At 40.9% G+C, this 25,651-nt stretch overlaps 1 protein-coding gene across 1 annotated transcript; it reads right to left on the bottom strand.

Annotated features, from left to right (window-relative positions):
- Positions 1-613: 613 nt before the first annotated feature.
- On the bottom strand, positions 614-3,225 carry cdk5r2b (cyclin dependent kinase 5, regulatory subunit 2b (p39)). The gene has a single exon (XM_077617905.1). It carries the CDS (start codon positions 2,950-2,952, stop codon positions 2,095-2,097), a length of 858 nt encoding a protein of 285 aa, XP_077474031.1. The 5' UTR covers positions 2,953-3,225; the 3' UTR covers positions 614-2,094.
- Between the last annotated feature and the right edge of the window lie 22,426 nt (positions 3,226-25,651).

The following is a 25,651-nucleotide window of genomic DNA, read 5'->3' as shown; positions in this document are numbered from 1 at the left end:
TATTTGTTAGTCGATGGCGGAGGCGTTTGGCCTCACTCAGAGCTGTGAATAGCTCATGGTCTGACCGCCTCTCATTCACTTCTCGCCGTTTCTATAGAGACGCAGTGGAAGAATGCAGCAAGCGCACGACAGACGGACAGACGGATGGACAGACAGACAGACAGACAGGCTAAGACCTGGGCTGAATGCTAATAGTGGAGTGAATCTGTGGTTACATAATACTGCTGCAATGGAGCCACACTGCTTTTAAGAAACACAGCGAGCGGGTTGTCTCTTTCAGTAAGCGACCCTGTTCAAAAAGCTGAATCCACGTTGAAAACTGCATTATAGCGGTTTTGTTTTTGCATTGGCCCCGTTCTACTTTCTCCTGCTTCCATTTTGTTCTGTAAATAGATCCTACAAGTCCCTGAAAGAGAGAGGGAGTCCGTTACTTTTGAGACTGCAGCAGAATCTAGCCAATCACGTGGAGGAAGCCTCGAAGCCACACGGCTGCTTTCTTCTCATTCACATATACAAAGAAGAGGAGGAAGCTGCATTTAATTCACAAAAGGCGGTGTTGCACGATGACTCTTTTGGTTGATCGTGTGAAATAACCACAAAAAATATGCAAGGCTTAATCTTTAAAATGATTTATTCCACCCTGGTCACCATAAACAATCAAAGCACTGACCATTTACTGTATCAACAAGAAGCCAGAATGAATTGAAGTGTAGTTGAAGATTAGCGTGTCACACAGATCAACTACACATCGAGTAACGATTTCCAGTCAGATCGGAAAATGAGCTGTTCAAAGTACGGAGTTCACAGGTTAATCGTCCTTGTTTCATAGCTGCAAATGTCATTGACGAATGGCCAGTGATCCAGCGTCTGTCGGTCCGTGACCGAAAATGATGTGCAAAACGAGATTTGTTCTCGACTGTGCAAAAAAGTAGCAGCGTGACATTCCGCTACGAGAGATAGCTTCACAACACAACAATATACCGATGATGATCATAAATAGAGAACTACGATGACACCGAGACATTTTCAAAGTTGCTTTCGGAGCTGTGTGATCATTTCTCTCGTTCCTGATCATGAATAGACACAAAAGTGCAAATAATACAATCGTCAAGACCCACATTCATTATTTACAGAGTCCCACCCCCTAAAAAGAGCATTCTTGTGTTTGAGATAAAAGAAAACAATGTAAAATATGATGTAAACCATTTGTAGCAGGCAAAGACAACGCGACAGTTGGCACGTATGAGATTGTCTGAGTTTTGAAAACAAAAAAATACATTCCTCTCAAAATAGTGGTGCCTTGAGATACGAGTATCTTGAACTCGCGCTATGAATTTCTTGAGTCACAAGCAAAAATCGGGAAAAAGTGTGTCTTATAAATTTATATTGGTTTTCTTGTTGCGTTAATCCATTTGATCAATGATGTCACAGAGCCATTGACAGCGACCGACATCCGATCCGTTTGGACTGGGAAAGGCTGTTTTTTATTGGCCTGGAACACATTTATTGCATTATTCACTATCTTGAGATACAAACAAATTTAACTCGAGTCTCAAAGCACCACATTTTTCGACAATAGACCGTGAAAAATGGTCGAGAAAAAAAGACCTCTTCAAATCACCTCCATATCTTCATTCAAAAGGTCTACCATGTATGAAAAAAGCCATGCACCAAGTGGCTTTCTAACATTTTAATGGTCTATTCTCCTATCCAAAGGGTAATATCAATGTGTATTGTCCTCCAGACAGACTTTTCTGAGGCACGAATTCAACTCGTAACTCGGGTCTTGCCACCAACCGAGCCGAATCGCAGTGTTGCGCAGCGGTCAGCACCTTGGAGAGCGCACCTTCACCGCGACCTCGGAGTGAAATTAGCGTTGAAATGTCGCTCGTAACTAAAGAATCGAGGGAGGACAATACACCATCGATGGCATGCATGCATTGCACGAGTAGCGAATTCTCCTGCCGTCTAAAAAACACACTAATGGCGCATTTAGCGAGGTCCAGCCGATAGGATTGGCCTTTTACTACATTCAAAGCCGCACTTGAGTGGGTTTCCCTTGTTCTCTTCGCCGACCGGACCCCCGACAACGAGTCAGCGGTCCAGGCCGGCCTCGTTGCAGTCCCGCTGGCTCTTGAGCTCCTGGAAGACCTCGGTGAAAAAGTGCGGGTCCGCGTTGAGCCGCAGCATTTTGCCGCTCAGCCGCTCGATGATGCCAAGCGAGGTCTCCCAGAACACGTCCTTGTTGGCCTCCATCATGAAGGGCTTGAGCGGGTACGAGATCTCGTTACCCATGTAGGAGTAGGCCAGGTACAAGCAGGTCTGGAAGGCGCCCTGCAGCTCGGCTGGGCTGGCCACGCTCTCCTCCAGGGTGGCCTCGCACAGCAGGTACACAAACACCACATTGGCCGGCGTGATGAAGCCCTGGTCCTGCCAGCCTTGCAGCAAAAGAGTCCGGTCAATGTTGCGGAACCACAGGATCACCTCACCGCTGTTCAGCTCCTTCAGCTTGTAGCAGCGGCGGCATACGAAGTCCCCCAAGCAGCGCAGGAGCTCCCCGGTGGACGCCTGGATGACGATCCTCCGCGGGGACGCCGCAGCCGCCGACACCGACGGGTTGCCGACTGGCTTCTGCACCGGCGGGGTCTTCCGCGTGGGCACCGTGGGGACCGGCACTGGGATGGGCGCTCGCTGCTTGCGCTCCTCGGTTTGCAGCGTCTTCCGGGCGTTCTCGCTGTTGCGCCGGACCACCACCGCGGGGCACGGCGGGTTGGGGTTGGGGGTCACCTTCTTGGCGCTCTTCTTCGCCGAGCTGGCCACCAGCTTCTTCCACGACAGCGACACGAAGACGGACGGCCGCTTCAGGCTCTTGTCGACCTTGATGCCGTCGCCGGACACGTCGGCGTCCATCGCCTTCTTGGTGGCCGGCGAAATGGAGAGCACGGTGCCCATGACGGCGCAGGAGGTGGCGAGGGATGCGGCTGCGGCGGGGACTGCGGCGGGGGCTGCAGAGGGGCTGCAGAGGGGCTGCGGCAGGGGCGAAAACGAGAGAGGCGGCCCGGTCCTGGGTGGATGAATCACGACGACGTGATGGAATCCATCAAGACGCTCCACGTCGGTTCCGAAACGGTGCAATAGTCCAGTGGACACAGACAGGCAGGCACCCGATTAGTCTGGGTTCGCACGAAGCGGCTCTTGCAGCCTCCTCGCTGACGCAGGCGTGAGCCAATCACAGAGCCGCTGACTGATCCAATCACCCAGTGGACTCGAGTGCCATTGGCAGCCTACATTTGCATGACCCGCACTCTTTTAGCTCCTCTTCTATAATTTGCCTTGAGACGAATTAACTGACTATTTTGGACAACCGGTGCCCAGAATGGGAAGATTACATTGCTTTACTTTAGTAAAGTTTGAATTGGCGTGGGTAGCAAAGGATTTCATTGTGGGAATGGATGATCAGTTCTTTCGGTTTCGTTCTTTCTTTTCTTAATACAAACAATATTCTAAATCTTATTTTATAATTCAACAATCTGCGGTGGCCCGGCGGATGAGCGGTCAGCGCATCAGCCTCACAGATCTGGCGTCATGGGTTCGAATCCAGGTCGGTCTGCCTGTGTGGAGTTTGCATGTTCTCCCCAGGCCTGTGTGGGTTTTCTCCGGGTACTCCGGTTTCCTCCCACATACAAAAACATGCATGGTAGGCTGATTGGACACTCTAAATTGCCCCTAGGTAAGAGTGTGAGCGTGAATGGTTGTTTGTCTCCTTGTGCTCTGCGATTGGCTGGCCACCAATTCAGGGTGTCCCCCGCCTCTGACCCAAAGTCAGCTGGGATGGGCTCCAGAAGCCCCCGTGACTCTCGTGAGGATAAAGCGGTTCAGAAAATGAATGAATGAATGTAACAACCCAATATTATCCATAAACTAATCAGAAGCTTCCAAAGACATGAGATTATTCATTCGTTTTCTGAACTGCTTTATCCTCACTAGGTTCACAGGGGGTGCCGGGGCCTATTCCAGCTGACTTCGGGCCAGAGGCGGGGGACACCCTTAATCGGCATCCAGCCGATCGCAGGGCACAAAGAGACGGACCACCATTCACGCAAGAGAAATTGAGTGTTCAACCAACCAACCTATCCTGCATGTTTTATGGGATGTGGGAGGAGAAAAACCACACAAGCCCGGGGAAAACATGCACACTCCACACAGGAAGGTCCTGTTATTGAACTGTAATCCTGTTATCATGGGATTGAACCGTGGCAATAGCCGCCCGACATTAGATCAATATTGAGATTTTGCAAAATTGATTAAAAAGATAGCCATCTTAGTGTAAAAATTTGACTTTTAAATCATGAAAAAAATCTTAACTAAAACTTTTCCTTAGAAATAATGAGCTATTTGATCCAAGCATTGACTCAGCAACATATCTCCAAAAATATGCATAGCACCGCATTTCACTTTTCTAATTCTTATCTCCTTCTCTCGGGCCCTTTTGCTTTTCAGTCCAAACCCAGAATGGTTTCCTCCTATCAGCATTTCGTGTAGTAGACAGTCATTATCCTGACATGCAGATTAGCGTAGAAGTGTTTACGTGTTTCAGGGAACTCCGAGGCCAATCCAATTATCTTGGATGCATCTTGCTAACACCTCTGCCATTGATTCACACTTTCCATTCACGTAGTCAACATAAATGCTGCATTTAAAGTGAACCTCTGCACATAATAATAAAGGGGGAAAAGATGGAACGTGAAGGCAAATTTCTACAGATTAAATCATAAAAAAGGGCTTTAAAATGATTTTATTGTGCTCAAGGTATTTGATAAAAGCTGTCTTTTGTATCATTTATATTTTATCATTACCTTGGAGCCATGCACTATGGTTAGTTGCAGACAAATATTCACACTTTTTTTTCAATTTTCATCTTGTTGTGTCTAGATGGTGATTTGTCTATTTCACTGTAATCTGCTCATTCTGTCATTGTGAAACAACATCTTAAACCTCAATTTTTAACAGCATAACATTGACATAATACAATGAATAGGATTTTCAATGGGAAATCTCAATCTTTTATTTGGAATATTAAATTTCAATGGCAAATTATGGTCATATTAATCCCAAACGGCACATGGGGAAAACTAGTCCAAGTCATTTGATCTAAAAATACATTTAAAAAAAATTAAAAACATGTATGAATGTTTTCCAGAAGATCGGTGAAGGTGTTTCTGAATGTGTCCAAACTACTATTTGGACATTTCTCCATCTTGGATGTTGCAATCAGGTTCTTTGGTGCAACCCAAACCAACCCCTCAGTTGCGTCTTACATATGAACACTATTCCCATCAATTTGGTGCTCTTTGTCTTCTCTTTTAGCTGAGAAAAGATTGGAGCTTTCTTCACCTTTGTCTTCATATTTGAACTGAAAGACTTGGGGTCATATATGAACTCCATCTGCCTCATTTTGGACACGGTTGAAAGGCTGTTGACTTTCTTTTTAACATTTGAGGCGAACTGCCTGGGATTGAACAACACATCCCACAGGCTGGACATTGGACCAACTTTCTTTAAAGGAAACATTGAAGAAAGTTGCTGTCGTGTAGATTTGAGGAAGCTCCATCAGTTTGGACCCTGTAGCCATATTTCCCAATTCACAAGTTGTTTATCAAGCTCCTTGAAATGTTTTGGAGTCTTTCCGTCAGAGCTCAGCTCGCCTGTGGAAGGTGGTGACATCACAACTGTGAAGTATGTGTCATCAGTTAATTTGTCTGACATCATCATGATTCTAAATACCGGACTCTGATTGGACATTTGTCCTGCTCAACATTGTGGGTCAGTTGCAAAGTTCTTAATTTGTGGCTTAGTTTGACCTCTAGAATATAAAAAAAAAATTGTGGTCCTTCAAATATCAACATAAGTATATCAATGACTTCTTAAATGTGACCATTAGGACCACAACAGAATTATCAGGAATTTTGCTAAAGGGGAATGTTCAATGAAGTTTAATGTTGACAAAAGAGGCAAGTTTAGTTGTTAACTTAAATGATTCACTTACATTTTACCCCCTGCGAATGTTTACATGATTTCATCTTCAGAAACCTGAAAGAAATGTAGCACATACACAAAAAATAATAAATAGTAGAACTTCTCAAACTACTCTGTATTCACTTGAATTTTCTAGTTTTGATGGAAAACTTAAAAGGCATACTAATCAAGTTAATGATATTGATAGACTCCAGCACCCTCCGCAACCCTTATGAGGATGTGCGGTGTGAAAGATGAATGAAGTTATTGGCTTAAAACATTTCAATAAAGTTCACTTCTGTTTAGTAGTCTGAGCTCAAAATCTTAAGCAAAATTGACTTTTGGTTAATAGTCTGTCCCAAAATTATAAGTAAACTAGATCATGTCAATCCAAATGCGATTAAAACCTGGGTTATGACAGGGTATCACGCAGACAACTGAGCTAAACAGACTGATTGATTAGTGTTGCCAAACATACTGTATTGAAGCCATCAGGAGTGAAGGCTAAAATCACACATTTCAAGTTCAGTTTACTCATAAATGATAAAGCTAGCGTGATTTAAAGGAAGTTTTATTTCCAGTGTAAGTAGGACTTGGAAATAGAGATGACGCCAATTCTTAAAGCCACTTAGGACTTTTGGCAAATGCCATTATACAAGAGTTCATCATGTACGTCCATCTATAGATACCATAGCAAACAAAAGTTTGATAGAGTATAAACTGCAAGGACAGTGGCTGGTGAATGTAAACAATGTCCCTTCGCTTCGTTGTTCCACCCGGTACCCGCTAGAGCATTTGATGGGACTGCATGTGTTCGCAGATCAAACAGCCCACTGGGAACAGAGGACAGACAAGTCTTTCATGACAGTTAGACAAAAGACCACAGAGAGAAAGCTTAATGGATATTTTCAATGTGGCGCTGATGAAGCATAAAGGTGGCCTGTTCAAAACAAGGTCTGTAAAAAGCTTGAAAGGAAGTATGTTTTTTAAGGGTTCATTAGGAATCGGGTTATGTTCAATATCGTGTTTGAGCTTGGTTAGCGCGGTTCTGAGATCAGGGCTTCAATCCCAGGTTCGGGTGTTCATGTGTGGAGTTTGCCTGTTTTACCTGGGCTTGCGTGGGTTTTCTCCGGGTACTCCAGTTCCCCCACATCCCCAAAACATGCATGGTAGGCTGGTTGAACACTCTTAATTGCCCCTAGGGCAGGGTTGTCAGATCCCGGTTGGTTCGCGGGCCGTGTTAACTTCAACTTGATTTCATGTGGGCTGGACCATTTTAGATATAATATGATATGGATATGGATTAAAAGCCCTGAATATTCAGTTTTTTACAGATTTAAAACAATGTTTATCTTAGCTTTTTTTATATATATTTTTTAGATTTTTCAAAATGATTTTTGAACTAAAAACACAGAAAAAAATGATTTCCAAGTTCCAAATTCCAAGTATTGATATAAGAGGGGGAAAAATTTTGAAATCTAATATACATCTATACTCTTCAATTTAATTTGATCCTAAAACAGAAAGTCGGTACTCATGATTTACTTTCCCGGGCCACACAAAATGATGCGGCGGGCCAGATTTGGCCCCCGGGCCGCCACTTTGACACATGTGCCCTAGGGTATGATGGTGAGAATGAATGGCTACAGAGACTCCCCTAGCTTGGACCCATACTTGGCTGGATATGCTCCAGCACCCCCCACGATCCTTGTGAGGATAAGCGGTACGGAAAATGCATGAATGTTTGAGCTTGTACAATTGCTGACAAGCATCTTATCGTCGACATGATAATGTCGGGATTATCAGCATGTTTTTCTGATCCAGATAAATGCAAATGGAAAACATAATCATTTTAGCTGTAGTATGCATCAAGTGTAGCTATAGCATATGTATGGTTATTAAAATGCAGTTTCATCCAGTGTGACTTTCCTGCAGCAGCTCTGCCTTCTGGTGGCGTTTTGTTGTCACTGAATGTTGAATGAAAAATGTAGACACAAGCCTATTAAATAGGCTAAGGGTGGTCGTAGGACACATAGGATACCTTTCCCCAAAAATATAATCCCATATTGTTTGGGTCTTTCATAAATATACTTCAGTTAAAAATTAAATTGTAATTTGACAACATCACTTATCTCTTATTGTGACACCATACTATACAATAACACAATGCAAACAGCCACCACTCTAAAGTCTAATTTTTGTAATATTACGGTATAAATGTTATGAAATGAACGGTTTTTACATGATGAGTATAAAGCATTTTATGCCCTTTCCTTTTCCATCCACAAGAGAGAGCTCTTGTCTTGAATTTAAGGTGCTCTACCTGGAATTTTGGTGCTTTTCAAGTGTGTTGTTTGATATACATACATATATATAATATATATGGATATCATATATATAAAAAAATATATGTATATACAGCACAAAATTTAGATATAAAAATTGATAAAGTGAAAAATTGGTTTTTGCTGGTTGAAATCTGACTTGCTGATGTCAAATCAAGTCAGTTTTGAGTGTGTTGCCATTCCACAGAAAGTGCATTCAGGTTTAGGCTTGACAAACAAATGTGGTCGACGATTTTCTCCATCTTTTTTGGTGCAAAAAAATGTATCTCCAAATGACTTTCAGTTTTTATCCTCTACTATTTGATTTCCGCTGATGGGTGAGATTAAGAGGACAAGCACAGTCCAGCTAACTTGCGTCCAAATTGATGTCTGTGATGGAAACTAACTCAAGTTTCCCTGCAACAGAGGGCAGTATGGAATCCCCCCCAGTGACTCCCTCTCTGGTCTTCTGTGTCCCAAAACTGGAACACATGACAGCGAACCCAGCACGCTCCCATGTGCCCCCGCAGAGTGCTCACCCGGGGGGGTGAGGAGTCAGCCAAGGAAAACAAATCAAAGCAACCAAAAGGCTCTATTACTGGAATGTGGCTTTGCCCCACCCACAAGCCGGCGCACATCTCTTCAACAGGTGCTGAGAAGATGTGCTGGACACTTTTCATTAGAGAGATTAAGTGGTGGCCAGAAGAGTTATTTCAGAAGTCCCATCACTAATTAAAACATGTCGGAAAAAAGGCCAACGCAGCACCACATACTATGTTCCTGAAACATTCATTAAAATGTATACAGATTTAATTTGGAATACAAAGTGCTCATTGCGGGGCGGCCCGGCGGCTAAGTGGTTAGCGCGTCGGCCTCACAGTAGAGGACCTGGGTTGAGATCTTACCTGTGTGGAGTTTGTATGTTCTTCCCGGGCCTACGTGGGTTTTATCCCGGTTCTCTGGTTTCCTCCCACATTCCAATGACATGCATGGTAAGCTAAATGGACACTCTAAATTGCCCCTAGGTGAGCGTGAATGGTTGTTTGTCTCCTTGTGGCCTGTGATTGGCTGGCCACCAATTCAGGGTGTCCCCCGCCTGTGGTCCGAAGTCAGCTGAGATGGGCTCCAGCACCCCCCACGACCCTAGTGAGGATAAAGCGGTTCAGAAATTAAGATGAGAGAGAGATTATTTATTGATTATTTACTATTTGTTTGTTGTTGTTATTTGTGCACTGTGTGGTGAATCTTTAAATCTCATTATACTTGTAGAATGACAATAAAAGCATTCAATTACCCGAGCCAATTTGCTCTCAATGTAATAACATTCAATCAAACTAAACACAAAACAATGTTTTATACAGTATAACACTTCACATCTGCACTCAGTACCCCATATTGTGCTATACGACATTTTATAAAAGTGTCTTGTGAGCCATTGTCCACTTAAAGTTGATTTTTGGTCAAAACAGCAAGCAGGTCACATGCAGAGCAGCTGCCCATGCGGGTGTTGCGTTCGCACCCCTCAAGGTACCCCTCGCCACCCCCAAGGTGCATTTAAAGCCAGCAGCGACGTGCTCTTGCTATCGTCCGTCGGGCCTCTCTTACTTGATGTGGTTTGGGAGGACATGACGGGGCCCGCTGGGGCCCCCCGAGTGATCAGTCGCTCAGTGACAGATGAAAAGCAGTTCCCCACAATTAAAGAGCGGGCAAAACTATCGAGACCAAACATCGCCTGTTTCCACGGTATCAAGTCAAACATTTGCATATGTGTCATGCGTGTGCGTCTCGGTGCCATGTGTGTGACTTGCGGTTGTAGGCCGCAATTGCTCGCAGTGACTACTGCGCTGACTTCCCCATCTTTAACCGTGAACACACTCTTCCACGTGTTTATTTGCCCCCTAAACGAAAGGGAAGAGCAAAGAAGTGGTGGTGATTGTTTTTTTTCCATTCATTCATTCTGTGAGCACTTTTTCAATCTAATAAATAAATAAATAAACAAAACAACCTATATTATTGTTATATATATATATGCACGCCTGAAATACTTAGCTCCCTCTCCTGTTGCAACCATATTAACCAAAAAGAAAATACTACATTATATAGTTGGCCCAAGTTCTCATATGGTTTTCCAAGATGTACTGAAATACTGGATTAAATGTGCCAAAATGATCATAACTAGTCAGGTTTGTTTTAAAACTAATGCCCTTAATCACAAGAGAGCTTTAACACTTCACAGGCTGACAGAAAACAATGGCATGTTTTTAATCTACTAAATTATTCCTCTTAAAATGATGAAATACTCCTTTAAAGTGGCTAAAATACTCTCTAAATCAGGGGTGCTCACTTTTTTTGCTCGTACTCTTTCCTAGTACTCTTTCATCTACTGAAACGCTGCTTGAAGGTTTATTTGATGTTATTTTCCACTTATTTTTACTCCAATCATGTCAATAAACAAGGAATCCGCGTCAACATTTTACAGTTTGTCTATTGAATCAGGTGATACTTTCAAGTACCACAAGAAGCAGCCCGCGTACTACCGGTGGTCCTCACACCACCCTTTGAGAAGCTCTGAAACAAAGACCAATGTTTTTCAATATGTTCTCCTTCTTCTCTCCTTCACGCAAACAACGACCAGTCACGATGTGCTCGCCGTGGCCTCGGCCCAGGACGTACTGAGCGAGCGGCGCTCTTTGCTGTGGTATCGGCGGTACGGGCAATTTGACAAACATCCTCCACGCAGGACCTGTTCGCAGCCTTTCTATTCATTCAAGCCAAGAGCTGCAACTTCCCATGACCCTCAGCTTTCATGGGTCACATTTGTCCTTCGGTGAACCCAAACATTACCTTTTGTACAGCTGGGTCCGTTTTGATCGAGTCGTCTTCTGAATGAATGAACGAGGCACCGATATGATAATATCAGGCCACGTCAAGGCTAATTATCATGCTCCCCGTGGTTTTGGGGTTAAGTTGCGCCGTGTTGTCAAGTCATCTTTGGTTAAGCGGCTCGATGGTGACCCTTTGCATTTTTTTGTGCGTGTGTGTATGGAGGAATGGAAACGAAGAGGCGTGGCATAGAAAGAAAGTTGTGTGAGAGCATGACAAAGTGGAGAAGACACACTAATGGGTGATACATTTGGAACACAAGACATCAGTTCCAGTTAAAAATGCTAAAAAGTTGAGTCAGTGCCATTGACAATTGATCCGCAAATACTTCTTTCAACCGCTTCACTGTGAATTTCAGCATTGGAAAGATATTCGCCGAAGGACAGCGGCCAGAAGGTGGAAGCAATGCTGCATTTTGGCAAAATTTGTCATGTTAAACCAGGGGTCGGGAACCTTTTTGACGAAGAGAGCCACAAACAATTCATATTTTCCATTGTTATTCCTTGTGAGCATACTACGAATTTAAAAGTCAAAATACATACATGTAAACGAGTGTCTTTTCATTTTTTTTTGTAATTTCACCACTTTTAAAGTGGAAAAAACTGAATATTTTTTAAAAGATTCTTATGCTGTTGCTAATCAATGAGAGGATGCATTCCTAAAGAGTCTACCGCAAAAAAATGAAGATTAAAGCAGTTCTAAATGTAATATCTCAGTTTTGTCACCAGCAATTTCCATATGTTAGCTCACAGGTTAGCAAAGAGCCAGATGCACCCATCAAAAGAGCCACATGTGGCTCCCGAGCCATAGGTTCCCTACCCCTGTGTTAAACTGTCCATTACTAGTGAACAGAAGAAAGCCTGAAACAAATATTTTTTCTTATTGAAACAAGAGACTATATTCTTTCATTTTGTGGTATTTGTAGTGTAAATATTAAGTCTTTCACTGGTATTGACGAGAATTGACATCCAATCAAGTGGCACTTTTGTATTTAAATGTAATTTAAATATAATATATCACATTTAAATAAGTTTATCATTAGTGAACGTCCAATTCATTTTAACTGGAAAGTCTGCCATGCCCTCCCCCAAAACATAAATAGTAGTATTCAAGTATAAAAAGTCACATCCCGGGTAGGTGAATTCTAAAATATAGAATTCTGTGCAATATTTTAGAATTCACCTAGCCGGGATGTGACTTTTTATACTTTTATACTACTATTTATGTTTTTTTTTTACTGGGAAAACACACTTTGAAAAGCTTGGAGTAGCACCACCAATTCCGTTATATGCAGCTGTGTATGATGACAATAAAGGCTTTTGATTTTTTGATTTGATTCAAACGCATTGGACATCTATCAAATGCATTTAAAGTCTGTGAACCTGTTTTCCACCTTTGATCACATGATCTACATAGAAGCAATTACCTATATTAAAACACCTACAAATTATTTACAATTCTATACATTTTTCGGCAAAAATCTGACCGAAAACAACATTTCCATGACAGATTCAACTTACAGCTCAATCTTTTGAAACATTTGAAGTCTTTAAAAGTTGTTTTACATTCTTTCCACTGTATAGTTGAAATGTTTTTAATGAGCTTTTTCCTCGCGAACCTTTGGGCCACATAAAAGATGTTTTAAAAAACACGCATGGCATTTATGTGGCACCGAAAACTCTCTGGACTGGAAATGTCCAATCTCTGCGCTCTGCTTTCCTCATGGGCAGACAGTAGTTTCCCCAGTGCTCAGGCTCCACTGACAAAAACAACATAACCCACAAGGCGAGGCAGAGCGAGGCTTGGCTCATAATATGCTGGACTTACAGTAACATCATTATCATCATCATCAGCTGCTGTTTAAAAGCTGTCCAATGTGTGTGGCTAAAGCCTACATGCCAGTTAACCCTATCTAGGGGACTCATTGCCCACCATTGAACTTAAAAAGTATTCATTTTGTTTTTAAAAACATTTTACTGATTTGTGATTTTTTGTGTGTGTTCCTGATTGATAAAAATGATGATTAATAAATGGCAGGTTAGCACGTCAGCTTCATAGTTCTGAGATCGAGGGTTCAATTCCAGGTTTGGACCGTTCTGTCTGGGGTTTGTATGTTGTCCCTGGGTTTGCGTGGGTTTTCTCAGGGTACTCCGGTTTCATCCCACATCCCAAGAATTTGCAGGATAGGCTGGTTGAAAACTCTAAAATGACCCTTTGGGGTGAGTGTGAATGGTTGTCCGTCTCCTTGTGCGCTGCGTTTGGCCCTGGGATAGGCTCGAGCACCCTTGTGAGGATATAATGAATGAATATGCATTGTGACTTGGTAGATCTAGAGCACAAGTGTCAAAGTGGCGGCCCGGGGGCCAAATCTGGCCCGCCACATCATTTTGTGTGGCCCGGGGAAGTAAATCATGAGTGCCGACTTTCAGTTTTAGGATCAAATTAAAATGAAGAGTATAGATGTATATTAAATATCCTGGTTTTCCCCCTTTTAAATCAATAATTGTAATTTTTTTATCCATTTTTTTTTGTGTTTTTAGTTCAAAAATCATTTTGTAAAGTCTAAAAATATATTTTAAAAAAGCTAAAATAAACATTGTTTTAGATCTATAAAAAACGGAATATTCAGGGATTTTAATCCATTTCTTTTAATCCATTTATTTAAACAAATCTAAATATTATGTATATCTAAAATGGTCCGGCCCACATGAAATCGAGTTGACGTTAACGGGGCCTGCGAACCAACCCGAGTCTGACACCCCTGATCTAGAGCATGGGTGCGCAAACTTGATTGCTCCAAGATTTTACCGTATTTTCCGGACTATAAGTCACACTTTTTTCATAGTTTGGCTGGTCTTTTTGTGGCAGATGATAACTCCCAAAGCAACGACTGTCGAATTTTGTAATTCTGAATACGCTCCAAACTCGAATTTCTCAAATAATCTAATGGTTGAAATGAATGGAATTGCCATCGATCAGTTCCATGCTTCATTACATAACCTAAAAAAAAGTCTTGTTATAAACATGTCAAACTAATAATGTAAGGCGTGAGTGGTCTTTCCTTCCTTAACTCTTTGACCTTACTCACGTTGCGCATGCCCTTTTTTCCCCAAATCATGCGAAACAGCTTTATCTGAGATAAAAAAAGATCTTTTGTAAAAAAAATTACAAGAGATAAAGCTTCTTGTACACACGTTTCAATAGCAAGTCATCCACAAAACACGCCGACGATCACAAAGGCTCTTAGTTCTGAATTAGCATGGGAAAAAAATGATATGAGTGCTTAAAGCAGAGAATAGATTCAAGTAATTGGCGCTAAGACGGCGGTGTTTGAGGATTATCCCCGTGGTGTGCAATGAATACAGTAAAGCCGAAAGCCTTTTTAGGATGAAGAATAGTGGCTGGGGAAAGACACACGCAAGTGGTGAGGTCTTGCGTAAAGTGCACAGATTAACTTGTTGATGTGCAAGTATTTTTTATTGTTTTTCTAATTCAGCGGCTGCCTTTGACAGCTGTCGACCCAAATATTTCATATTGGTTCTTTTTCTTTTTCATAATGTTTTAATTCAAATCAAACCCCAAAAGCAAAAGAAAATTATTTATTTAATTAGTCTTTTTTTTTTCGAAAACCAGTCCCCCCAAAGTAGAAAAAATACTACAAATATCTTCATTTATCTGCAGTTTATTCATTATATTTAAATTAAAAACAAAAAAGATAAAATAAATTTTAATTGTTGCTAAGTTATCATCTTGAAAGTTTTATCGGGGACTGTAGCATAGCCTATTTCTGTTTTTTTTTATTTGAATTGTTTTATTAATAAAATAAAATAAAATATATATTTTAAAAAGATGAATAATTATAAAACAAATACACAAAAAAGCTTCCCATCATAAAAGCCACCTATGTGCACATCACATTGTAGGCCACACCACCAATTATTAATGTAATAAGTCTTTGCGGCTGTTTTTTAATTTACCCAAAGTAGTCACATGATTTATAAAGCATTACAGTTGATCAGCTATTCCTGTATTGTTTTTTTTCTTCCCAAAAAGGCACGCAATTGTGACCCTTGCACATTTTCTCCAATATTGAGGCGCACCACCTCCAAAGTAGCGATGGAGGGCGCAACTTCTTATTTTCCTTCTTATCAAACGTCAACTGGCTCAATTCAACACCTGCTCTCCAGATGTGTTCTCCCGCAAGAGTAGAACATGAGCTCAATTTTCAAACTTTGCCGTCTCCTTTTCTTCTCCTCTTTTTGCTTCTCTTCTCTCTTCCCCTCTTCTTTTCTCTATTAAACCAGTCCTAGTAAAAGTAAATACTACTACTACTCACTTTTTATAGTGCTGTGGCCTATAGCGTGTTTGTGCAGATAACTGTAGACCAAAGACTATCCATTACAGCAAAAACAAATGTTCTGTTGCTTGTTATAAAATACTTTTATCCATTTGATCAAACATTTCCAATAATCAACTTGAAAACCCAGACTTCAACCCCATCATAAACCTACATCAGTGACCTCGAATCCTCTCTCAGCAGAAGTCAGAATTTGTAATGAGCGTTGCCCCTGTGGGAGCTCATCCACGCCAAAGTGACTGGAGAACATTATAACATAGTTGTGCAATATTTTCATTCTTAGTTTTGCAATATTACTCAATCTTGAGACTCCACTCTAATGCCGGCCTGTTTTCTTGACGTTTTGGGAAAATGACTTTATTGTAAGTTGGAATTGAATTTCTACTCTGTCACATAGAGGGAAAACTTGGCTGTCTGATTACCAACATCAGGATCAACTTTGGTTCGCTGTCATTGAGGGCAGTACACGTCCAATGCATTTTGATTTAAAAAAAAAGGGGGGATCATTCGATGCTATCCCTCCCACTCAAAATGAATTGGATGTCCAATGCCATCAATGGCAATGCCACATGAAGTTTAATTTGGATGTCTTTTAATTTGATAGGCCAAAATATTTAGAAAAATGGATGGAAACTCCTCAGTTCAACTTTATTCCTGACAGGGCCGCTTTTTGCTATGAGCAATGTGGGCGACTGCCCAGGGTGCAATCTATTTGGGGGCACCCTGAAATTTGTCTTTTTTCTTTTAATTTCATGAGCAGCTGTCTAGACTATTCTCCCTCATTTACATGCCAAGTTAGTAGCGTACACCTTCTGCTCAGTGGCGAGTTTGCAGAGGGTGCATTACCTCCCCATTAGCATCAGTCAAGTGTCACTGCATCCAGTCTCAAATGAAAAAAAAATCCTCTTACAGTTTGATTATTTAGATCACATGTGTCAAAGTGGCCGCCCGGGGGCCACATCTGGCCCACTGCATCATTTTGTGTGGCCCGGGAAAGTAAATCATGAATGCCGACTTTCTGTTTTAGGATCAAATTAAAATGAAGAGTATAGATGTATATTAAATTTACTGATTTTCCCCCTTTCAAATCAATAATTGTAATTTTTAAATCATTTTTTCTGTGTTTTTAGTTCCAAAATCATTTTGTAAAATCTAAAAATATATTAAAAAAACCTAAAATAAACATTGTTTTAGATCTATAAAAAAATTGAATATTCAGGGATTTTAATACAGTTCTTTTAATCCATTTATATTTAAAAAATCTAAATATTATATCTGAAATGGTCCGGCCCACGTGAAATCAAATTGACGTTAAAGCGGCCCGCGAACCAACCCGAGTCTGACACCTTTGATTTCGATGATGAATTCCGGCATTTTTACGATGAGCTCTCTGTTTGTGTGGGTGTGTGTGTGTGTGGGGGGGGGTGGGGGTCAATAGTGCTGTCCACTCAGGGTGCATAATTACTCTGAACTGCCTCTGATGTCCGATATAAAGTATTGACCAAAAGGAACATTAAAAAAAAACACCACGCTTCTTCCCCAAAGTGTTCCGTAACAAACGTGTAATTTGTATGTTTTTGCTTCAGAAAGAAGAAAAGGTGGGAGTGCCTGCACGCAAGTGTTTTATGGTCCGTGTAATAGCTCAGAGAAAACTAGAGACTTGTGCTCAAGGTAACAATGAAGCCATCCGTCGGTCGGCCTGTGATTTCAGCTTGTTAGGTCTTCGTCCTTTGCCCTCGCCCTTTGCAATTATCCCCGTGTTTGTAATAAGCATGTGGCCTTGCCTTTGAAGACACGTCCGCTAATCCTGCAAGCCGGCCACTAAAAACGGAGGGAAATTGCCTTTTTGCTGACTGATGGCGTATGCGGCCTTTTCTTTTTTATTAACGTCAGTACAAAGTAGCGTATAGGTAGCGGGGGGAAACAGCCAAAGGGGGAAAAAAAGCGAGCTCTTTAATATTTCCTAGGGGAGGGAAGCCACAGGGCGGGTGTTTCCTGCGGCCCCGGGGCCAACCTTGCGGTGACCGCTGCCCGCCGGCCTGCCCGCCCGCTGGGGCTGCCCGCTAGTAAGGATGTTTGATCCCGGGAGCCTGGGATCCCTTGAAAAGCTGCGCGCCATTTGCCGAGGTCGGTCGGATTTTGGAAGCGGAACAATCGAGCGGCCAGAACCTTGGCGGCCGTCGCACGCAGCTGCAAACCGCCGCGAGGGATCGCCGAGGGTACTGCCACGGAACTGCGTGGAGAACCGCGACATGTGCTCTGGCCACAATTTACAGAGCTGCGTGTTGTGAAATAGATATCAGATAGTAAGTTATTTTGGAAACTGTACATGCAGGGTGTCAACTCAAGCGGAGCCAAGCTGAGTTAAGTCATGAACTAACTGCCCGGAAAACAGATTTCTCACGCGTTTGTATATAATCTTGTATCACTTTCCTTTATGTGGAGTTTTTCTATTTTATTAGATTAGGACGGACTGTTTTTGGACACCTTGAGCAGGGGAAATGTCAGCTCATCCTGGGAACGTTCTCACGCTGACGAGCGATGAGAGCCAATGGATATACTGTAGATAGCTTACTTTGTATAAATGCCATAAAGTTCATCTCCGGCGAGGTCATTTATGGTGACGGTGCTCTTCCAGGCGCACCTGTGATGGATGGAAATCTTTTGAGATCGCGGAATAAATAACTTAAAACCCGTTTTCGTATTACCTGTTCTTATCCTCTTTTTGTGTACAAAACAGGATGTTTATTTGTCATTCCTAATTGAAGTTTACTGTAAAACTGATCAAAAATCTGTGGATATCTAAACACTGTATATTCAAACAGAGGATGTTTAAACATTGTATATCCAAACACCGAAACTGTCAACTAAACTGTGTGATTTTGCCATTTTTTTTCTTTTTTACACATTGGATGCTACTTATTGTTGTGCAATGACAGTATATTTACACGCCGAAACCATCAAATAAAACAATAGATTGCCTTATTCAACCAGGAAAATAATCTTGGATTCACTCTTTTTTTCATTCTGTAGTAATCAGCAATAGAACTTGGAATGCTTTCATGAGAAGACAACTATTTCTAAAAAACAAAACAAAAACAAAACAAAAAAAATGACCTTTGACTTTAAGTTATGCAATTATACCTATATATCTATTTATGTATATAATTCAATCAAAATGCATCAATATTCCCAATAAAAATGGACTGGATTCCTATCACTGTCATTGATTACATTATTAAATAACTTTCAAGCACTAAGAAATGCTGTTGAATTATTCGAGTGTTTTAAACGCAATATACCAAAGATGATGGTGGTAAATATAAAAACTTTTGACGTTTTAGAGTTGATCTGTTTTGTCTGTTCAGTTGTGTTCATCATACCACAGTCACACAACCACCATAGTTCACAAAATCTTCCATCACACACGTACATATGTATTTTCATTAACATGAATGTGAATATGTTCATTAATATGTATTGTCCCTTATTAAATAAATCAAACTCAAACACTGCATTAGTGTTTTTCAATCTAAATCACAGTGACAAATGAAATAGCCCAAATACAGGCTGGTGTTATTCAGTAAAAACTGCATGAAATATATGACGAATACAATGGTCAGGTTGCTGAATTTTGAAATATTGAAGGAAAACTCCACACACATAAACAATGAAATAAACAGTCGCCATTCTCAAGGAGATTGCTAGTGATAGCGGTTTTGGGTGAAGCCAGCAGCTGTTTCTAGTATCTGGAAGCAAATGTTCCCAGGCTATGACCATGACACCCAATTCCATAATGACCAGTATGACCGCTCAGACTCGCATGGTAGCATGCCGCGCTCTCACGTGCGCGCACGAACGCTGAGGATTCCCAGACATTGTTGACGGTGCGTGGAGCCTCGCGCTTCCGTCACCATGTGTTGGAGTAGCACACAGTCGACCACATCAGGGTCTCTCACCCCACCCTGCTCACCCGCAGCACTCAACACGCAAAGACGAGCTCGCTAAGATAGGATGAAGTGAACGAAAAACCCTCGACTCTTATATGCAAATACACTCAGCAACCGCACAGACACAGACACACAAACAGTTGCATACTTAGGCTGACCATAAGCATATGGAATCAAACCAGTAATGCCTTTTTAACTATGACATTTTGTCGGTTGATGCCGCTCGATGTTACTGCGGTCGTGGTTCATCTATGAAAAACATGAAATGTTCAAATATGCGCAGAAAGAATGTGACTTGCGTTTAAACCAAAATACCTTTCGGCAGTCGGAAGAACTTTTCCTGGAGTTCAATTCACTTGTTTCGATTTTGGCTTCAGTTTTCGAAAAAACAAAAACAGATTATTTGGAAATGTGACACATTTTTCATCACATATTTGTTGCCTACTTTCTACCAGTATTTGTATTTAATCAATAAACGCTGTTTTCGGCTGAATTTTACCTAATTTTAGGGCAATTTTTGCCGTTTCGCCATTGACGTCCATCGCTGTCTTTTCCCGGGAAAATGACCCCCCTGGCCCAGTTGTAAAGTCTGAAAAGCTCTAATATTTGTATTTAATCATTAAATGCTGCTAGGAAGTGGATTTTACCCAATTTTTGTGCATTGATTTATTGATTATTTTTTTATGTGTCGCAGCTGTAGAGGTTTTATAGCCATAAAATAGTTTTTGAGGGTTGGATTAATTTGTTGAAGGCGCTACGAGAAAATGCACTGACCGCCACTGCTTTCTACGAATTACAGCTCAGGTGTCTGATTCATAGGTAATGTCCAATATTCCTGTCCTCAGCAACATCTCTACTTGGAGAGACGTTCAAGCCACTTAAGATTCCGCAAGCCCTGAACTCATTTTCTCAAGAGTGATGTTGACACACTTTGACCCCCCTGGGGTCATTCCTATTTGGGAGGTTATAAACTCCTAACTGCTATTCTTTTCGCTCTGTAATTAAAGCAATGAATTACCTGGTGACTGTGACAGGGTGTTAATTGAGCCTTTTTCTGGCCAATAACATCCAGCTGGGCAGACATGTTACCACTATGTAAGGACCACAAGTAAAATACCACAAAAAAGGGGGAAAAATAACTTTTTTTTATTAAACAAATTTTCCATATATACTTTTCCAACACTTATGATTGGTCAGTAATTTGTAAGAGAAGACATGAACAAAGCACACATACATACTTCGACACTGACCAATCGTAAAAGTGAAAAATGGGCTAAAGAAAAAGATTGAAAATGATATTTTAACCTTACCTAGTTTGTGTTAGAGATGATTGTCTTTCAAAATTCTGTTTAATACTGATTTCTACACCTACTGAAGTCAAAAGGTAACTGGCAGATCGTCGATGTACTCTAAATAGTCAGCTGAGTAATACAATAATAATAATAATAATAAAACGTCTGACGCTTCTGGGATGTAAACACAGAACAAACAGTTTCAACTATAATGTAAATGAGATAAAACCATGCTATAATATTTTTAAATAATATATTTCTATAGCTCACACTTCATTTACAATGTTGTTCCATTTTTATTTTGTGTTTTCAATGTGATCCGATTACCCATTTGGAACAGTTTAAGTATTGTTGATTACTCAAATCTATAATTAAGATGCTAAGTAAACACATCCGACAATTAAGTTTCGCCATCGCTGTTAATCTTGGACGCAAAACAATTGTATAGTAACATATATTTCCTGTCCTTATTTAAAAAAGACTTTTAGGATGGATAAAAAAAACTCTATTATCAGTCACTGTTTACCACCCAATTCTTTTGAAAGAGACGACGTCATCGCCATTGTAACGAAAACCTGTTGAACACCCAGATAAAGTTGCAAGGATTTGTTGCGTTAACAAAAGGCCAATATTGAGTCAAGATCTCAAACAACATCTTTAGGCCAATTTGTCAGGTCTGCGACTGAGTGTGTAAACTTTCCTGTGAGAAATGATCCCCCCTTCCATCTGCATCATCTGGATACAATTGTGTCATTAAGTCTACGTCCCGCCTGTTAAATAGTCCAAATGAACTTATATTTTCTCCGTCTCTCAAGCTCGCATCGCCGCCGTCTTCCCTTCGCACCACACATGACGCTCACAACTACAGGAAGTCAGGTCACTCCAGTCAAGGCAAATGGGAGCTCATTTGACCTTTGACCTCACTTTGTGACTGCTCTAGCCCAACAACAGTGACTCAACACAAACACTCACAGACTGTTACCGTAAGGCAAAGCTCTTTTTCCAGTAACATTTAATATTAAGTGAAAGGGGTTTACAAATGTCAACAGCCGTGGGGGGTTTTGTGAGACGAAAAAAAAAAAAAAAAAAGCTTTGGCTTGGACAAAATAACCTGGGATGAATTATAAATACACATTGTGGTGTCAAGCACAGGGCATGCAACATCCAAATACCTTAAGCACATCCTATGATGTAATTTATGGCCAAGTTTTTTTAGTTTAAATGTGTATTCACACCAAAAAAGTGTACCATTTGCTTGCTTTCAACCAGATTTCCTTTTTCTATCTGAGTAGTAGTATCTGAGCAGATCTACTCTTGGCCATTCAAATAATATTTTGACCTCAGTCCTCAAACACGACAGCTATTCATTCCTCTGCTGGGAGTAGGCCTACCCTAGTATTTAGTGTTAGCCCTCATCACAGGTTACTTAATCTCCCCCCCTCAATCAAAGATGATGTGTAAAGCACTTTATGACCATCTTGGACAGCCAGAAAATATGGTGTGCTTGCTTGGCACAATTTGGATGCTGTTAATTTATTTCCCTGTGAAACTACAGAATCGGCTCATGAAGTCGGTTGAATTGAGTTGGGTTAGTTGCACATTTCATTTGGTCCAAAACATCATTTGGGATTAATCATTGGATTTAATTTAATTGGATTGCATTTTTATGTACACTGGGATCCACCAGTGATCTGAATACGAAGGGATTTAAGGTATTTTTTGGACTATAAATCACACTTTTGATCATTTGGCTGCGACTAATACTCAAGTGCAACTTTTTTTTCTTTCTGACCACCTTTTAAAAGCCTGTTATGTTGTTTTTATTTTTATTTTTTTAGGTAACAGCTATCTGAATAACTTATGTCAACAGATGCCTATTTAGCTTAATATTTTCCTCATTAATTTTGTAACTTTAACGTATGTTTGTTCTTAGTTTCTAATCAAATAAAAACGGCCCTCCCAATAATGCGACCTATACTTAAGTGCGAGTTACAGTCCTAAAAATACAATACTTTGTTTTGTATTGAATGCGTAGATAACTATCATCACATAAAAACATTTATCACTCTAAATGCGGAACTGATCATAACATGATACTGTTACTTTCTGGTGTAACATTATACTGTAAAAATCAATAAATCTACTCGTAAGCCATGGCCCCACTGTTCAGTAGACTGTAGTCATTAAATTTTTTTTAATTTAACTTCTTACCCACAACATGTGAAATGAAGCTGGTTGATACAATTTTTAGACCGTGTGCTGCCACCAATTCCCGGAAATGACAAATATTGCTTTGCTACTGATTTTGTCCTGCCAACCAGCAAAGGAGACATCAGAGAGAGATGGACTTAGTCTGGATTTCACTTCTAGAGGCAAAAACCACAGAGAAAACCTCTGCGGGTGCAGTCTCCATCATCCTCACGTTACTGCTATGGGAAGAGATTTCTGACCTCAGAGGCAGATGTGCTTGCTGGCCTGGCGTCACCACTCATTTGGAATTATTCCATCTGATCACCCGCGCACACTTCCAAGCATAGTTGACAACTTTTTATGAACTTCTACTTAAATATTTCCTATATCTGAGAAGTTCAATCCATGTGGCCCATTATATTAGCCAAATATTAGGGTCGTGAATAACCGTAAATATTCACGGTTGCAAAAATATTTACCGTATTACTGATAAATAACGTACTTATGCAGGTCATTCACACGTTACTGAATGAAAATGAAGTCAATAATATTTTTTGAAATATTGTTAGATTATGGCAAGATTACTGGTTGAGCAGGTGAATAAAAAAATCAACTCACCTGTTTTACCTGAAGGGGGAAAATGCCCACGTTTGGGAGAAATCTGAAGCCCAGATACCTGGTTTTGAAATTAGAAGTCAACAATTATACATATATATAATTCGTACTAGCCATTAGTGTTTCCCGAAGCAGGATTTCAAATGAAAGGCCCCTGTAAAAAAAAAATCAAATTTATAGAATCCTCAAATTCTTAAGTTTTCTTAAGTAATATATTTTGAGGATTCTAAATTCAGTTTATTGAGTTAATATTGTAAAATTGATTACATGAGCTGAAGTTTGTGTGCCATACTGATGTTCCCGAAAGAATGAAACTTGAAATTATAATTTAATCCACACTCGATAGTTTAAAAGTGCAGTCAGCCACTGTGTTTAGGTTAGTTGTCTGTGAGGCTCAGGTTCAATTTCCAAGTGAAACAGCTTGTTATATATTTACTTGAACTGCATTCATTCATTCATTTTGAAAACCGCTTATCCACAGTGGGGGATGCTGTAGCCTAACCCAACCAACTACGGGATACCCTGAATCTGTGGCCAGCCAATCGCAGGGCCCTAGGAGGCGGATAACCCTTCACGCTCTCACTCAGACCTAGGGGCAATTTAGAGTATCCAACCAGCCTACCCTGCATGTTTTTGGGATGTGGGAAGAAACCAGAGTATCCGGACAAAAACAACGAAAGCCCGCGGAGAGGACCCACCTTTGATCAAACCCTCGACCCCAGAACTATGAGCCTGACGCGCAAACCACTTTCCTACTGGACCGCCTATATGAACTCTTGTCCATTTACAATATTGAGTTCAACCTACGTAACAGAAGTCCCTTTACTTCCAGTTAAATAATTTCTTGAAGATTAAACTGCTTATCTGAAGTCCAGTTAACTTTTTTGTTTTTTTTCCATCAAAACTTGAGAATTCAAGTAAAATCAGGCCACTTTCCTTTTTTTTTTTCATTTATTTATTTTAAAACCTAGTATAAAAAGTACTGCCAACAATAATGAAAACATCAAACTGCCAGAGCAGCTTTCCATGCAAACATCTAATTTTCTTGCTTTTCCTTTTTTTTTTTTTTTTTTTTTTTCTACCCATTTCTATAAGTTAGTTTGTTAGCCATACATACTAGAATATCCTACCGGCGTGTCTACCTTTTCTAACACTTTCTCACGGCTCCCCTGGAAAGTCCCCAGCACGAAGGAGAAGCACCGAGAGCCTCGGCACTGTTTGGGTCACACTGGTGAAGGCAAGGCACGCTATCGGCAGCTGGTTTAAACCACATTAGAGGACCCCCCCTTCCCCCCACCCAGTGTGTGTTCACTTGTGTGTGAGTGTATATGCATGTGTGTACAATAATAAGTGCCCTGCTGCCTGCACGCCGCAAAGCAGCAGCTGCACAGGCGTGCAGATTAGAGGCTTGCGCTACACTGGATGTCCCAACTGAGTGGTTAGATGGATGGAGGAAGCAACAGATGGATGGTCGGAGTGGAGAGGAGGGCTCGAGGGGGAAAGTTGGCGGGTCACTAGGCCCTTGATCCTAAATATTATTTTAATACACCTGTCAAGAGTGGCGGTGAAACCAAATGTTTGATCACCCACAAGCAGCCTGGTCTGTTATAGCAAATGAGTCCAAGGTGATTGTGACGTGAGGATATCTGACTCCATGTTTTTTCTTCTCCGTCACACTGCCGTAATGCATATTCAACCAAAAAGTGCTGGAAAATTACACTCTTTTTCACCAGGGATGACTAATAAGCCCGCAAATGTTACCCTGCCTTTTCCCAGTGGCGATATATGTATAACATAGTCCAATCACGCTAAATGGAAATGAGGCCAACTGTATATTTGGGTCTCGTTTTATGTCCCATGGCCCAGTATTTGTTGTGAGCATGATTTAAAGTTAGGACCCCCAGGCCTGGAAAAGTATTTTGTTTTTCTTGGAAGCCGTCATGTGTAGGAATGATTGCTATGATGCGATCTCATTGCAAAGCAAAACGGTCAATTTTAAGCCATGTTTTTATTTCATGGGAGTTT

This window comes from Stigmatopora argus, chromosome 13, assembly GCF_051989625.1.
Source record: "Stigmatopora argus isolate UIUO_Sarg chromosome 13, RoL_Sarg_1.0, whole genome shotgun sequence".
Classification (NCBI taxonomy): Eukaryota; Metazoa; Chordata; class Actinopteri; order Syngnathiformes; family Syngnathidae; genus Stigmatopora; species Stigmatopora argus.
The sequence above is the reverse complement of the archived record's forward strand: the minus strand, read 5'-3'. Positions and strand labels throughout refer to the sequence as shown.